The sequence below is a fragment of the Myzus persicae genome, unplaced genomic scaffold, assembly GCF_001856785.1.
Source record: "Myzus persicae strain clone G006 unplaced genomic scaffold, MPER_G0061.0, whole genome shotgun sequence".
Lineage (NCBI taxonomy): Eukaryota > Metazoa > Arthropoda > Insecta > Hemiptera > Aphididae > Myzus > Myzus persicae.
In genome coordinates this window covers 766-17,213 of record NW_019104161.1, presented here as the reverse complement: position 1 = coordinate 17,213, position 16,448 = coordinate 766, and the positions used below count along the sequence as shown (strand labels likewise).

Here is a 16,448-nt window from a genome sequence, read left to right as displayed (position 1 = left end):
TGAAAATTAATTGGGAATATTTCATTTATTGAAATGGATCTTAGGGAAAATTATCTTGAAGGAAATAAGTTTCAAGTTGATACTTTTGTGAAATCATCATTCAGAAAAATCATGATCCCGGAAAACGTTCGGACAGGTATCAAATAAATAAAAGATTTTTTATTTTCATAAATCTGGTTACCTACTTATTTCATGTATTTCAATGTGGTAGGCATCTAACTAAAGAATTATCTAAGCATAATCTTAAGTACATATTTTTTTAACTAGACATTTAGAATATAATAATAATAATATAAATTATAATAAATTTCTAATAGTTGTTGTTTGTGATTTATGTTAAAAAATAAAAGCTATATAAAATATTCGGACAATCTGTTGATCATTAATTTTCCAATACAGCAAATCAAATGCCGACATCTTCCAATACATACACAATGGTCGATGCTGTTCAAAATAAGTGGAGGGGTGCCCTGCCTACATTTTTATTTAATATATGATGGCTTATACATGCGAGCGGTGGAGTAGACGGTTAAGCCCCTAAACCTTTTTTTTTATTATACAATTTTATGTATATAGTTACATTTTTTTATTTTGGGGTCTTATCTTTTAACCATTTTCTCACATAGGTACATATAAATATTTACTTTTATGTATAGTGTAAGGCTTAAGTATTAACTTACATACAACTTGTAATTTATAAATGCTAACAGTATTAAAGCAGACATAAAGAAAATGGAAAAACTATACTTTTTTTTATACACACATTTTATGCATGACAAAATTATAAATAGCTCTCTTATTGAAATAAATAATTCTAGATTCTAGACAAATTGTTTTTACACTATCTAGTTGACATGAAATTTTTATAATTTGTGAAATCATGTCTACGTTTATTAGATATGGCATCACATGGCCCAATTTGGACAATAAAAAAAATACTTGTTTCTTATCAAAACATTATAAAATTTATAATTATAACCATCATTGTATTATTTTAAATTATAAAAAAAATTGAATCAACAACCTAAGTTTGATTTTTTTTTTTATTGTACGTATTTTTTCTTTCTATTTTTTAAACACAATGATTACGTAAAGAATATAATACTAAATAAATTACTAATTTGTAAAAAGTAATTAATTTAATACTTTAATCATAACAAGTTTGATTGTATCATTGTGTTTAAAAGGAAAAAGTTGGTATGATTTAAACAAAAAATCAAATTTATAGTTAGTTAATTTTTTTTTTTAATTATACCTAGATCTATATTGCCAATTTTGGGTTTAGAATACAAGTTTATAGATCGGAATAAATTTTTTAAAAACCAATCACTTTAAAATTATATTCAAAATAGGAGTTGCCATTTAAAAAAAATGAAGTTATGTCATGCGTAAAATACATGAGCTTAAAAAATTTAAGTTATAGACATACATGATCCATTAGCCTAGTTGAATGTCCCGTAAGCAGAATTGAAAATTATTTACAGGGTACCTAATGAGTGATAAAGTGTATCCTGTTTCCGCGGACACACGGTATAGTTATACGTAAGTGGAGAGATATGACATCCTTCTCGTATCCTCCACTTCGACCATAATATAATTATAATATTAATAAGCATCGTATTTTATTTTAAATTTGAATCTATTTCAAAAACAAATTGATAAATTAAATAAATCTTTGCATACAATTTTAATTAGACTGGTAGGTAAATAAGTAAAAACCCTATATTTTTTTACTCGACTATAGGTGGGGGATACTGTAATAAAAAAAATCAACCGCAGACCGGACGTTTTATGTAGCTGAATAAATTGTAGTTTGAAACAAAGACATTATATTGAGCGAAGTTTATTACTTTACTTATATACATTTATATTGCCGTCTACTGTTTCTATTGATAAGCGTATCAGTTACGAACGTTATAGTTTCCCGTGTTGCGTGTCATCAGGTTAGCTAATGGATTATTATTGATTCCGACGTTATTGTGTTTTGATATTGACATTATAGAAACTCATTATTTATCTAAAGAACCTATTTTAAGGTCTTTAAAATTTTTACGGGTGAGTTCTAAATAATTTCTAAATTATCATCGAGTATAAGAAAAATTATTATGGATTAACTTAGTATTGTAGCTATCTAACAAAATATGCCAAATGCATATTTTTATACAGTATGGAATATTAATTCATTTTTACCGTAAAGACTAAAGAGTAGGATAACAATTATAGAAAACAATTATTTGGAAATAGAACACTCATAATACCCCCGTCAAATGTTGAGGTTCTTGAATCAGGCTTAATTTAATTTTAGACACCCAATATAATAACTATATTTTTTTAACAACAGCTAAAATTCTTTAAAAATACTCAAAATTCTTTGAAATGGTTTAATTCATAAGTTACTGAAATAATCATAATAGTTAGAGTCCGGATTTTAGTTTATCTCAAAATGGTTTTTAAAAATCAATTTAATGCATATTGAGAGAGTTAAATAATTCTAAAATTTTAAAAATTTTAAATGATTCATTTACAGTGATTTTATTGATTAACGATATCGTGTTAAAGGTGTTTCATTTGGAACATCCAACATAACATTATAATATAATCAAGATTAAGTTTCATTTTAAGGGATTTTACTCCAGCTCTTAAAATATATTGTGAGCATTGAATTAAACGTTTAAAGCTTAAACCTAACAACAATTTCTAAGGATTATATTTTAATAAATTACCTAATTGTACACTAAAACTCAAAGAATGTATAAATATGCACTAAAAAATAAAAATAATATGCTCAACTTTTGACATTGAAAACAAAGCATTCCATGTAACAAATTTTACATACTTACATGGAATGCATTGTTTCATCAGAGCATTCAAAAAAAAAATTTATTTTAAATTTATTAAAGTAAATTAATTTTGTACTGAAATCCGGGTTCTTTTAATACTAATATAAGAAATATGTAGTTACAATCTTTCAATTAAATGTGTATTTATCAGGATTAATGTATATATATTCCAGATATTATGATGATTATATCAGTAGTATTTACCTAAGATAAGTTTTTTTTTATTGATCTATAAAAATAAAAATTGTCAGCAATGGCCATTAGTTCCAATTTGATTACATTTTTGTGTTGATTGGGATTTACGATTTTAAATAATTAACCTTTGTTGTAATTGTTTTTAACATTGTTGATTGTGCTCAACGAATTTCTGAGTATGATACTATATTTCATGTGGTATTCCTCAGTTATTCAATTATTGCTTTCAGGCTAGTTGTTGCGTCTGCTGTAAAAATTGAGTATTTATTTTGAATAATTTGTACATTATTTATTCATTTACAAAGATTATTGAGACTCGTACTCTTTTCTCGATCTTGGAAACATCCATGTTGTAGAAACTAGAAGCCTTATGGTGCATCTTGTGTTATTAGAATATGCTGCTCAGGCGTCTTCTGTATATTTGAGGTGACGTGCATTGTTTTGTAAAATAGTTAAATTCTGTATTTATTATAGATGTGAGCTCGCTCACGGTGGAGGTTTACCATTGTATTCTATTACGATTAGCTTATATTACAAACCATGGTTTATTAACCAAACCATACGAGATAACCGAAGGGTAATATTTTGTCTCCACTGAGAGGCCACACCCGAATGACACATTGCCATCTCATGACCAAGGAAGATCCCTTCGCATGCCCTCACTCGCGCAACAACTATTACAGCCAAGCACAATATACTTCTCAAATGGTGGCATTTGTACTACTATAGTACCTATCTACAATGAAATATGCATCAAACAGAATCACCGGAAACCCGAAACACTGTATGGGGACTTTCACCCACTTCTGAGATATCCGGACAACTAATAAATGCATCAACAAGACTGAACTCTGTCATATAATTTAATAATATATAATTTAAGTACCTACTACCTACCTAGGTACCTAGTCAATACACAAAATATAAATATATAAACGTAATTTAATGTACCTACTTAAATACAATGTAACTGTAATGTAAATAATGTAATCGTCAAGCCACGCCGGCTAATAACCACGCAATTTAAACCTTATAATATATAGATATAAGCCATATTATAACATTTAGCCCGAATAATAACCAGTAAAAATACTATGAGGCAGAAAAAATAAGCTTTTTTCTTGTTGAGCAATCTTTGGAATTTTTTTATGCTTAAAGTTACAATAATAATATGTTAAACGTAAAGCAAAAAAGCACAAAGGAAAAATAATTACAAGTTATTAAAAAACGCACGTTGTAAAGTTTACAAGACATTTTCTTTTGTCCCATTTCATGAATAATTGTTTATTAACTACAGATACAAATATCAATTATCTTTTAGTAATTATTTTAAAAAAACAAAAAAATAAAGTAATCATAATATTTTATTCAATATAATTTTGAATTATAAGAATATTGTTTCCGAATATTTTAAAACAGACTGAAAAATAAATATAAATTATTTAAATATTTGAAAAGATGTATGAAATAAAATTTAAATAAATATTAGTAAAGTAATAAACGAAAATGTCGAACTTCAATCTTTTTTTCTTATTATAAAAAATAAACTACTTAATATTTTGTAGTCACTTGCACTAAACGAATCAATTGAAATGTATGTATGTTAATGAAATATAATTGTACGGCTATAATTAAAAGGTCATTGTTTTTGTTTCTTGAGCCTCTCGCAATCCAACAGTTATCTACAGTGAATTGATTATTTTAAATCTATTTCTCAACAAAATATTTAAAAAATAAATATTCCGAAATAAAACCAGCCCATAAAAAAATTGATTTATAATCATAATCGCAAAAAATAAAAACTATAACAAAAATAAATAATTTAATGCAGGCTAAACTTAGGAAAAGAACTATCAAGTTGTAGTTAATTACAATGAAACCTTCTTTTTTTTGTATACAAGAAAATAGATAAACGATTTTTATACAACTATACAGATTGTACTTTGATAGTTTGATAGGTAATTTTATTAAATTATCGAGATTTTTTCCGAAAAAAATCTTAAAAACAACTAATTGCAATAAAAGTAAATTTAAGCAAACTCTGGTTTAATAAAAAAAAAAACCTCTACAATTTTTTCTACAAACCTTACAACAGTCGTAAGTTATAATCCTTTATAAATACTATAAGTTTATGTACCATAAAGTTTAAATTAAAAATAATGAAGCACACCCCCCTGAGACGAAAGTAATTCGTAACAACTAATAATATATTTAGTATTTAATTCAATTTAAATACCTACAAGTGTTTTGTAGTATTATTGTCGTACATGCTCTAATATTTGTATACGAACCTCGGGGAATTTCGAAATTTTTGAAGTGTTGTTAATCCAACAGGGAAATTCTTAAGCCCGTTAGATTACATCGATTTTTATAAAGTTTCAGAAAAATGTACTAAATTTGTTTTCCAAAAGTTTTATTGTCATATTGATCATATACTTTATGTCAACGTATCATGATCAAAATTCTACCAATTTTATGTATTTAATATAAAAATCATATTACATTTACCTATAGTAGATTCTCAATCACTCGTCGAAAAGTTTACTGTATACCGACTTGTATATTTTTACTGTTTGCACTACATAATATTATATTTTATATTATCACTGAGATAGATTTTTCACTTCATTTTATCCAACGAAATTAGCGTATCGAGAGTCGACCATAACATGTATTTAAGCTGTATGTAATCATGATTAACCATGTCTCTAACTGTCAACGTCCGATCATCAAACGTCGATAATCAGATAAAGTAAGATTTTTTTTTTAATGTACCCTGCAAGACAAAAGTACAGTATATATTATTTAATACACAATTATGATTGGTCCAAACAACCTTTCAAACATTTCCTGTTGGTGATAATCATAACCGCAGTGTTTATTATTATCCTACTTGACTTTAATTATATTTTCAAAGAACTAAAACTCTTAAAATCTATAGTATTATTCCAAACTCAAAAATAATTATATTGTATCTCATGGCCTAAAAATTAGAGTCGATTCTAACACATTTGATTCTAGTGAAGCCGTTCAAACTGAATAATACGGGCAATGGGCATATTTGAAGAACATATTATTAATTATTATCAATATAATTTTAATAAAATTCAAACATTATTATTAAGACATTTAGTTTTAAGAAAATACATCTTTACTTTAGTGAATCATGCATAAATAGGAATCCTACCTACTGTAGCCAAAAAAAAGAAATTCAAACTTAAATTCAAATTTGTATTACTTAAATACTAACAAATCTGTTGTTATATGAAAATATTTTTTACTTTTTTATTGATTGAAATCGATAAATATTGTTTGATACACAGTATATATATTTTTTCAATTTATTTTAAATACCTATCCACATATATTATCTACAGAGCGTCTAATACAAATTAAGCTCTTAAATGTATACAGTATTCAGTTCTATTATAGAATCTCACAATATTGTATGTACCTACTTTTCTTGTTAAGTAATCATTATTAATAATTCTTAAAACTAACTAGCACAATTAAATTGTTTTGAAAATATACCTTTTTATTCAAAATATGCAAGATTTTTTTCTTGTTTTTACTTATAAATTTTTTGACATATTTAAATTTACTTGGAACTCATCAAACTAATATATTTTTATTTAAAACAAACTTTAGAATTATATTATTATTTTCAAATTTATACTTCAGTTTTTAAATTGTATCTAATAATTTTGAACGTCAAAACTTTATAACACTTTAAAATGAATATTATGTATAATGTGTACACTCAAAGGTCTATTTTACCTGTATGAAAATATCTTTTTATTGTCAACAACACACTTGTGACTCAACCTTTACACAATATCATATATTTTACTTTAAACCTATGCATATTAACTATATAAAACTAAGTTTTTACTATGAAATGCTTTGGAGTTGATATACATACAATTGAGAAATTTCATACATTTGAACTGATGAGGATATAAAATGATCCTTCAACAAAACTAGAACAAATATAAGTATTATTGTTTATTTGTATGTCTTGCAGCAAGTATCAGCAAATTTTATAAATACTATTTCATGTATAGATAGTAGGCGCCTATATCTAATGTCCGAAGTATACAATCAAATTACAATACTTCCTACAGTATAAGCAAACTAAATTAATTTATTAAATTCCGGAACAACATAGTAATTACTTAATTCCCTACATTATTAAGCCTTTGCAATCCAAAAGTCCAATTAATAATTGTTAGTTTTTCTTTTTTACTTTTAAAAGTTGTTGAATGTTTTAATTAAAATACAAAAAAAACTATTTTTTCATAATTTACCTTACAGATTATTTCGAATTTTTAGAATTATATTTATATATAATGCCATTTACCGATTTTAAGAAATAGGGAACATAAAGAATAAATAAAACATTTCTTAACTACTTTGAGAAAGACGTATTCAATAATGTTTTAGACACTCATTTCTCTTCGCTCGCTCCATCACCCCCAAGTGACAAGTCAGACTGTTCTTTAAAAGCCACTGATTCTATGCAAATACAGAATTCAGTTATTCTATCATTGATGAATTAAATTTCTTTAAAAAAATCAAACAACAAAATATTTAAATAGTTCATTATTAAACTTCATCTTGCTGAGTGCTAAAAAAAGCCTAAAACTATATGTTACACTCTTAGCACTCGTGTTTTATACAATGCATAATTACACAATATGGATAATTTCTCAAGAAACAGACACGGAAATTACGACATATATACAAAGAATGTTGTAAAATATTACCTCTATTACCAAGAATAATTATTACCTTTAATTTAATTTAATTGTTTTCTTTTTTATTATGAGTTTTGAAGCTTTTGATAGTTTTATGTCATAATATACAATTTATTAGCACACTGTATATCATCGAATACATCATAATACAAATATTTATTTTCAAGGCTTAATACAAAATAACTTTATTATTCTATTTTAGATTTGATAGTCATTTTAAATCATTCATCACGAAAGATGATATTATAGTTTGAAGCTATAGTAACACCTTTGATTCTAAACTCATAGTTTGTAATATATTATACTAATAAGTACAACTCAAATATTTAAACTTTTACACATTGATTATATTACATGTAATTATAATCATTTAAACATGCATGTATTATGTTTAAAATAATTTGTATAAAACTTTAATTGTAATGAGTATTTAGAAACGTCAATAACCAAACTAAACAAACATATGGAGTTCTTGAGAGCAGTTAGTAGACTGAGATCGGCTGAACATGTGTGGAGGTCTGAAGGCCTCATTGGGTTGGCCACAATTTGGAAACAGAACACAAAAAGGCCGAGAGGATGGACCAGACAGAAATGGAAAGACAGGATCACCAATAATACATCGAGGTTGGGAATGAACAATGGAGAAAACTGCCTCAAGATAGGGATTGGTGGAGGCAATTGGATGTTGGCCCATAAAAGCCTATTAAGAATATAAAATACCCTTTGCAACAAAAGCATAAATGAAAAAAAATGTACTTTAAGCTAACAATATTTGTTTACACACTTTAAATGTATATTAAATCAAATATTAGTTAAATTAAATTTAAAAAAACCTCTTTATCGATTATTTAATATAACATATATACAAATTATATTTTGTCATTCAAGTTTCTCATGAAATATTTAGAGACTCTATAGAGTAGAAAAAAAAATAACATGATTAATTTTGCTACCAAAACGCATAGTCACCTTACTTACACCTTACTATACGACAAGTTACTGAAATAACAAATTGTATTCGAAAAAATGAATGAAGAAAATGAAATTATAAATAAATTATATCAAAAACTAAATGATATAGGTACATAATAAACACCATAATTGCAAAATAAGAAATTCATCGAACTGTTAGTATTCAAGTTACTTTTTACTTTCTTCATTCCATTTCATAAAATAATTATTGTAACGATACAAGATTAAGTACGTACTCTATTTTTAATTTTTTTTTATCTTTGCTATCATCTAGTGAGATCAAGTAAAAAACACTAAGATACTATCAACTGTATTAGCCTTTAATAGAAACACCAATTTTGTAGGGAGGTACCTACTTATTAACTAAAATATTATAACTCAATACATACCCAAGATCGACAAAATCTTTATATTCAAAGAATTTAAAACTATTTTTACATCTGTGCAGTGGCAAGTGGCAAACTCAAAATTGTCCGGGGCAAGTTACAAATATCCCAAATATTAATGAATAATAATATATTAATCTAATACAACTAATTATATTTCAGATAATTACTGACTACCTATTAAGTAAATCATATTATATTTACTAGGGAACCCACCGGCTACCAATCAGCCCTTGATTTAAGAAAAATCTCAGAGGCAATTGCCTCTGAAATAAATTACCGTTCACCATGCCACTGCATCGTGTATTTAGGTCGAGTATATTATTACGTTATAGTTTAACGTAAATAGAATTCAAAATGTGTAACACATTTTACGAGATTTTATATATACATAATGTAATAATATTATGTAGATTACACACGACAGAAAACAATAATATATGATGGTATAAAATAAACCGGGGAAATATATTCTATTGAAATAATAATATTGATTTCCCATCATCAATTTTATTATCGACCAATACGAATTTACTATTCGTTCACACCTTTGAATACCTAACCTATAACCGATCTACCTATGGGCTATGACGACGTATACTGTTTTATAATCAAAGTCAAAAAAAAATGTTCGACGACTACCCTTTGTACCTATACAATATTATAATATATTATAATATTGTATTCGAAAACGCGTTTATGTAATCTTTATATGATATTTATAAATATATTGGTATCTCTAAGACGATATTTATTGACCTAAATACCTAATGAATAAATATTATAATATAGGTACAGCGGCGAATGTAGGTACCTACCTGCTATATTATTATCTATAGTTTACGCAGGTGGTCGGGTCGGAGAAATATTCTCACCGGCGACGCCACCGCTATTGGGTTTACTCAATTAGTCGGCTGCCATCGGCGGCACGCGTTTTCCATAGAATATAGTTGTTGTTGCCGCCAGCATACATTACATCCGAGCTTTTACTACCGCCATTGAACACTTGTATACCACGTACAAGTAACATCATTAACGTTTTTAAGCTCCACGAGTAGAGTAATATGTCTGACGAAACTATATTATACATTATTATGATGTGACAATGTTGCGAGGACGTGCATACGTATATATTATAATTTATATTATATAATATTAAGCGAAAACTGCAATAATATTGTATGCACGCCACGGTGGGATTACATCCACACAATACGTATGAATACGATTTTAAACATAAAACAATTTATTATTAACGCATATTATAATATTGAGATTTTTCATTCTCATTTAGTGAGTACATATTTTATAATAGTTATCCCCGCATATTCATTTTCGCAGCGGCCGTGTTCATCCTACATACTATTATTATTAATAGACAATCCGATCGATCGGATCATTATGTTATAATAATATATAAACCTAAAAATGACTATTTTACAAATATAACCTTGATCTTACCTGTGAGCTGCCACGTACATTTTGAAGTAAACCAAAATAAGGGCAGCACAGGGAGCTATGAATGCGATCAGTAACAATACCACACCATGTGTTTTTTCCATCATCGCCACGGGAAACTTATGGTGTAATAGCAAGTCCTTGAATAACATCGGTGACGCAAACGCAGCTGATATACTCCATACCGTACCTATGACTGAACATCAAGTGTCAATTAACAAAAAAACGTATAGTTGAGACACATGAGAAAATATGTATTCATGTATTTATTGGCTATAGTTATTATTTGTGCTATTTAAGAATTAGAATTCTATATGCTCTATTCATTGTTTTCACTTTGTGTTATTATTATGTATCAAGATCCCTGCAATTAGTATTATCATTATTATACCTCGACGATAACTAAATGATAATAATAAATATTTTTAATTTAAAAACAAAAAACACATATACAAATACTATAAAAGAATTTAATAACAAAAATGTATAAATAACAATTGAATTTATTCGGCTATTATAATATTTTATTGTATACAGCTTTAATTTATGTAATAATTAAAAGGTTGCCATCCACAAAGTAATCCTCGCCTCTTCAAAGAAAACACGATCAAATAAAACACATCAAATTGAAGGATCCAAAATATGAATGACTTAGGCGAGAGAATTATATCTTGATGAGATTACATAACTTGGATAAGAAAGAATATTAATTTATGATCAAATATTCTCAAAAAAATTATGTATAGAATATTCAAAATAAAAATAATTTAATAAACGACCACAGACCATTCAGAATTAAGATAATTTTACAATACTTAATCAAATATTATAATAATTAGATATTTTACACAACGAAGGATATAATTTTATTTCAACATAAAAAATCTATAAATTAAAATGGTAGAGAGGGGACGTATAGTTATGTATGTTAAATACTTCAATGGTTATGTTAAACTGCACTAAACACATGATCCACGCTCGCTCAGACAGTTTTTTAGTAATTACACGAATATTAAAGGTTAGTTTAAAGGAGAAGGACGTGGTCCCCAGGCCTCAAAAGTCAAAACTTGACATTTTTTGTCAAGTTTAGTTTCGTAATTAAATCACGACATGAATTAAAGTATTAAATCATAGTAAAATTATCAAAGAATTTTCAAATGTAAAGCACGAAAAAATTGTTATGTTCGTTGTATTTTTGAGTTTTTTTTAAGTATGTTGTATAATGTATATCCTAAAATAATAATTAATAAGCCATTTAACCTATATTTTTTAAGAGGGGCCTCGTTGAAAATGTAGAGTCCAGTATCTCACAATGGTTTAATCCGAAATGTAAAGTAATACCTCATATTATTATGATATGAAAAACCATCAAGCGTGATATATTATTATCCGTATAATTTAAAAACAATTTTAGTGAATACGAAAACATGAATATAATTATAATTATAATTAATTCATAGTCAATTTAGGTAGTTACCTACCAAAAACTTATTCTGTTCTTACCAATTCAACATTTCTTATACAATATTCTATGATTTAAAATTCTGATAAACTTTAAATAAACATACAATTTTCTAAATAAAATAAAATGAATTTTTTTTTTAGCTTTGTGAATTAATAATAGACCATTTATTTACCCAGAATATTACTGTACAGAGTGATCCAACAAGTATGCTCACCCCTTTTTTTCATTAATAATGAAGTTTTTCAAAATCTGATTTTTGGAATCTTAAAATATACTCAAACACCATATTTTTATATTCTTGAGATTTTTTGTGCCACTTAAGAAATGTCCAGTGATGATACGAACCTGTGTTTTTCAAATGAGGACCCCACTTTTTTTTTTAAAATTATTTAGTGGATAATTTTTTTGAGAATTTTAATGTATCGAAATCAAAATTCGAACGAGTGGTTTCATAGTTATTGGACAATTTGTACTAAGGATAATAGTCCATAATAGGGATATGCTTGTACAGCTCTACACATGGAATAAAAAAAATAACTAAATAAATCAAGAAGGATTTTACTTGCTATTTACCTAAGTGTTAGACTAAATAAATATAAAATGATGTATTATTTTATATTATGTGTATAGACTATAGATAACAACGTACCCATATACTGTATAAGCATATTATCCTTCTTCCCTATTATAAACTATATTATTATCCTTAGCACAAAATGTGTAATAACTAGAAAACTACTCGTTCGAATTTTGATTTCAATACATCAAAATTCTCAAAAAAATTATCTGCTAAATAATTTACAGTAAAAAAATGAGGTTCCCATTTGAAAAACAAAAGTTTGAATCGCTGCAAGACACTCCTTAAGTGGTACAAAAAATCTCAAGAATATGAAAATATGGTCTTTGAGTATATTTTAAGATTCCAAAAATCAGATTTTGAAAAACTTCATTATTAAAGAAAAAAAGGGGGTGAGCATACGTGTTGGATCACTGTATATTAAAAAAAATTGGATTTACTAGTTTCCTAGTTTGATTGCATGATCTTAATTTTTTACTAACATCATTCATCAGGACCAAGTCTAAACAAAATAAATCTGATGATGGTAATATAACTAAGTATAGACACAAAACATATTAAATTGTTATTTTAATAGTTTTAAATTTAAAAACAAATCAAAAATTATCTAATGATAAAACCGAATTTTATTTTACAACCTAATAGTATGAAACTAACGAATTAAATCAGTTCAAAAACACTATGAAAATAGTAATATTTTAAATTCTCAGATATTTCATTCATTGATTGTTAAATGTGTTGGTCAATATATTATATTTAAATTAATATATTTTATAACTCATAATAAAATTCTTCAACAATTAAAAAACTTTTACAAATGCATACTTTTTTCAGTTATTATTTAATTATTTAAATTATGATTATTGCACATACTGGACAGATACCTTTAAGTTGAATAGCCTTGTGTAATAATATAATATATACATGATATGGTATTTTTTTTAAATCTATTTAATATGTTCAATTATTGTTCCTACAATTGTTATGTTAATTTGTTTTCATTGATGGGCTACGCTTTTGAAAAAAAAATATTCACTGACTTCTAAATTGAATATGGTTACAACTTTACAAGTTACGTTAATTTATAATATATGCATTTAATAGGCAACAGAGGAGGGGGTTAAACTTTTTTAAACATCACACAAATACATCATTGTAATAGCATAACTCTGTTTAGAATCTATAATTATATAGTGCTCTTCAATAAATTCATAAATTATACTATGCTGTCCATCTTTTTTTTAATTTCAATATTAAATATATGGATATGAGAAAACAACAATTTTTTACACTGAGTATAATCAATTATATTAATTAAAACTCTTATTACTTAAGTGATAATTAACTGGCTCTTTAAATATACATCATATACGTGTCATTATACAACACAATAAAGTTTCAAAGTTTCATTATTAATGAATGATTTTAAAACTACCACGCAATATGCATTACACAAAATATTTGTGTACTATGTAGGGTTTATATTTAAATACAACTTAATCATCATTCAAATATAGTTTTACATTTCTAATTCTGTTTCGTTTTCGGAATAGATAGTAATAATTTCAAAAATAAATGTATTCATTATTTAAAATAACCATTGTAATATAGCTACATACTTCTTTCCCTAAATAAAATGTACAACATAATAATTAAAAAATATTCCCATCTATTTAGAGCATTGATGATAATGTACGATGAAATTTTCACTTTTTAAGTTAATTTTATCAGCCCATCGTTGTCAATACCATGCCTACATCATATCATGCTTACTTAATCATTATTAATAATTTTTGTTTATTATTATTTATAAAATATTAACATAAACTATTATACCCCAACTATAATGATATGATTAATAATTAAGCAACTAAAAGAACATATTACATTAGTATGAAACGTAAAATTCATATTATATTTTAAATGTTGAAAACAATATAGGAAACGGAACGATGGAGTACAGCCTTTATTATGATGACATTATTAGAGAGAAGAGAGCATAAATGAAGTTAATAAAAATTATTTTTAATTTAGTCTAATGAGAAGAGAGTATAGGACAATTAATTAGTAAGTTGTCGAGGGTACAGAATGGAGTATGAACTGTGTCAGGTTTAATGCATGATTGGATAGAATGTTATAGCCAATACGTACTTAGCCTAAAGGTGTATTGTACAATAATTTCGAAACTAGTCTTTAAAGGATGAAACCATGGATGAAAAGGCTGCTATGATATATTTTTTTTAAGCAGACGCGTGAGACTCCAGCATATTTTCTCATTCAAGCTTCCATAATTAGTTTTTGGGTAAATTGACAGCTTGATGGAATCTACGTTGTTAACATCAGTATTAAATAATATGTATTATCAAACACACTAACGTGCCGAATATATAGAATTAGAGCTTAAAAAAAGTAGGCATAAACTCGACGGAAGCTTTTTGTTTTTTTTTCGTTTTGTAATTGTTCACATCTATATTACCACATTTCCCAATTTCAACACACCCGCTTGTTTAATAATAATAGTTTAAAAAAAAAATTAAATATACTCCCACCAAAAATTTTACTTAATATTTAATCCTCACAAATCGGCTATGTTCAAATATTGACAGAAAGGTACATACCAAAAACACTTTTTTGCCTAGTGACATTTGTGGCGTAATGGAGAGGGCTGAGAACTGCTGTGTATCTGTCCATTGCTATGACAAGTATTGAAAATATTGTAGATGTTGCCACGAATACGGTCAGAGCTTTATTGATGGTCTTTATACCGGATACCAGTAAAGGACCGAGAACGGTGGATGACAGCAAATCGGAAGCAATTAAACTACCGACGAATCTGTATTAAACATATACAAACGTTAAATAATTAATATTCATCGTTTACGTAATAATTATAACGGTTAGGTACCATAAAATATGGTAAAATCAGTGAAAATAGTAAACACAAAATGTTACATGACATACATAGCCATATAGGTACTAAAAAAAAAATTAAAATTATTTATATCGTCTCATTTACATACGATAATTACAAATTTATATATATCGTACACAAAATATATAACCTTGATTATGAATAACTGAATTTGATAAATATTAATTTGTTATATTTCGATCTTGTAATTTATAAAACTGTAAACGTTAACTCAAATTGTATTAAATATTTAGAACCTTATACTTACTCGCTGTTATAGTATTTTAATATTAGACTGACTTAATCAATAGAACTATTAGCATTACTTGTTAAATGATAATTAATACGACCAAAAGTTTTGTTAGTAATGGAAACTTTGCTAACATTTTCAATGGTCAAGTATTATTATTATGTAATAAAATTTTTTTATCAAATTCCTATTAAGAATTTGGAAATTTAATTTTAAAAACAATTGAACGCACTATGTAATTCAGATTTTTGACCAACTACCATAACCGCGAATTTAACTTCAATAGAAAAATATATTTGTATTAAAAGTTTTTTTATGGTATTACGGCTGTATATAATTAATTCATTAAAATGTTTATTAGGTTTCAAAGCTAATCAGCGGGACAGAAATAAAGAATCAAATTGAATTAATTATATTTTTTAATGAGCATTCATGACCAAAACTCAATTATCTATCTATAACTGTAATTTATTAACACAGGAATCTTAATTTAAAATCGATATGCTATAGTGTAAATACAATACAGAACAAATATTTAATTGTATTAATGTAATCCATAATATGCAACCCCTAGAATTACTACTATAGTATTATTTATTTCCCACCGGCTAACCGCAGCTAGTCACGTGCGCCTAGA

The 16,448-nt window shown here is 26.3% G+C and overlaps 1 protein-coding gene across 1 annotated transcript in view; it reads right to left on the bottom strand.

Annotated features, from left to right (window-relative positions):
• Positions 1–15,619, bottom strand: part of LOC111039474 (melanocortin receptor 5-like) — a 113,534-nt gene extending 97,915 nt beyond the window's left edge. The window contains exons 1-3 of the mRNA XM_022323016.1: positions 15,612–15,619; positions 15,269–15,483; positions 10,612–10,804 (exon numbers count right to left, since the gene is read on the bottom strand). Coding sequence (XP_022178708.1) covers positions 10,612–10,804; positions 15,269–15,483; positions 15,612–15,619 — 416 coding nt within the window. The remainder of the gene's footprint in view (positions 1–10,611; positions 10,805–15,268; positions 15,484–15,611) is intronic.
• Positions 15,620–16,448: the final 829 nt, after the last annotated feature.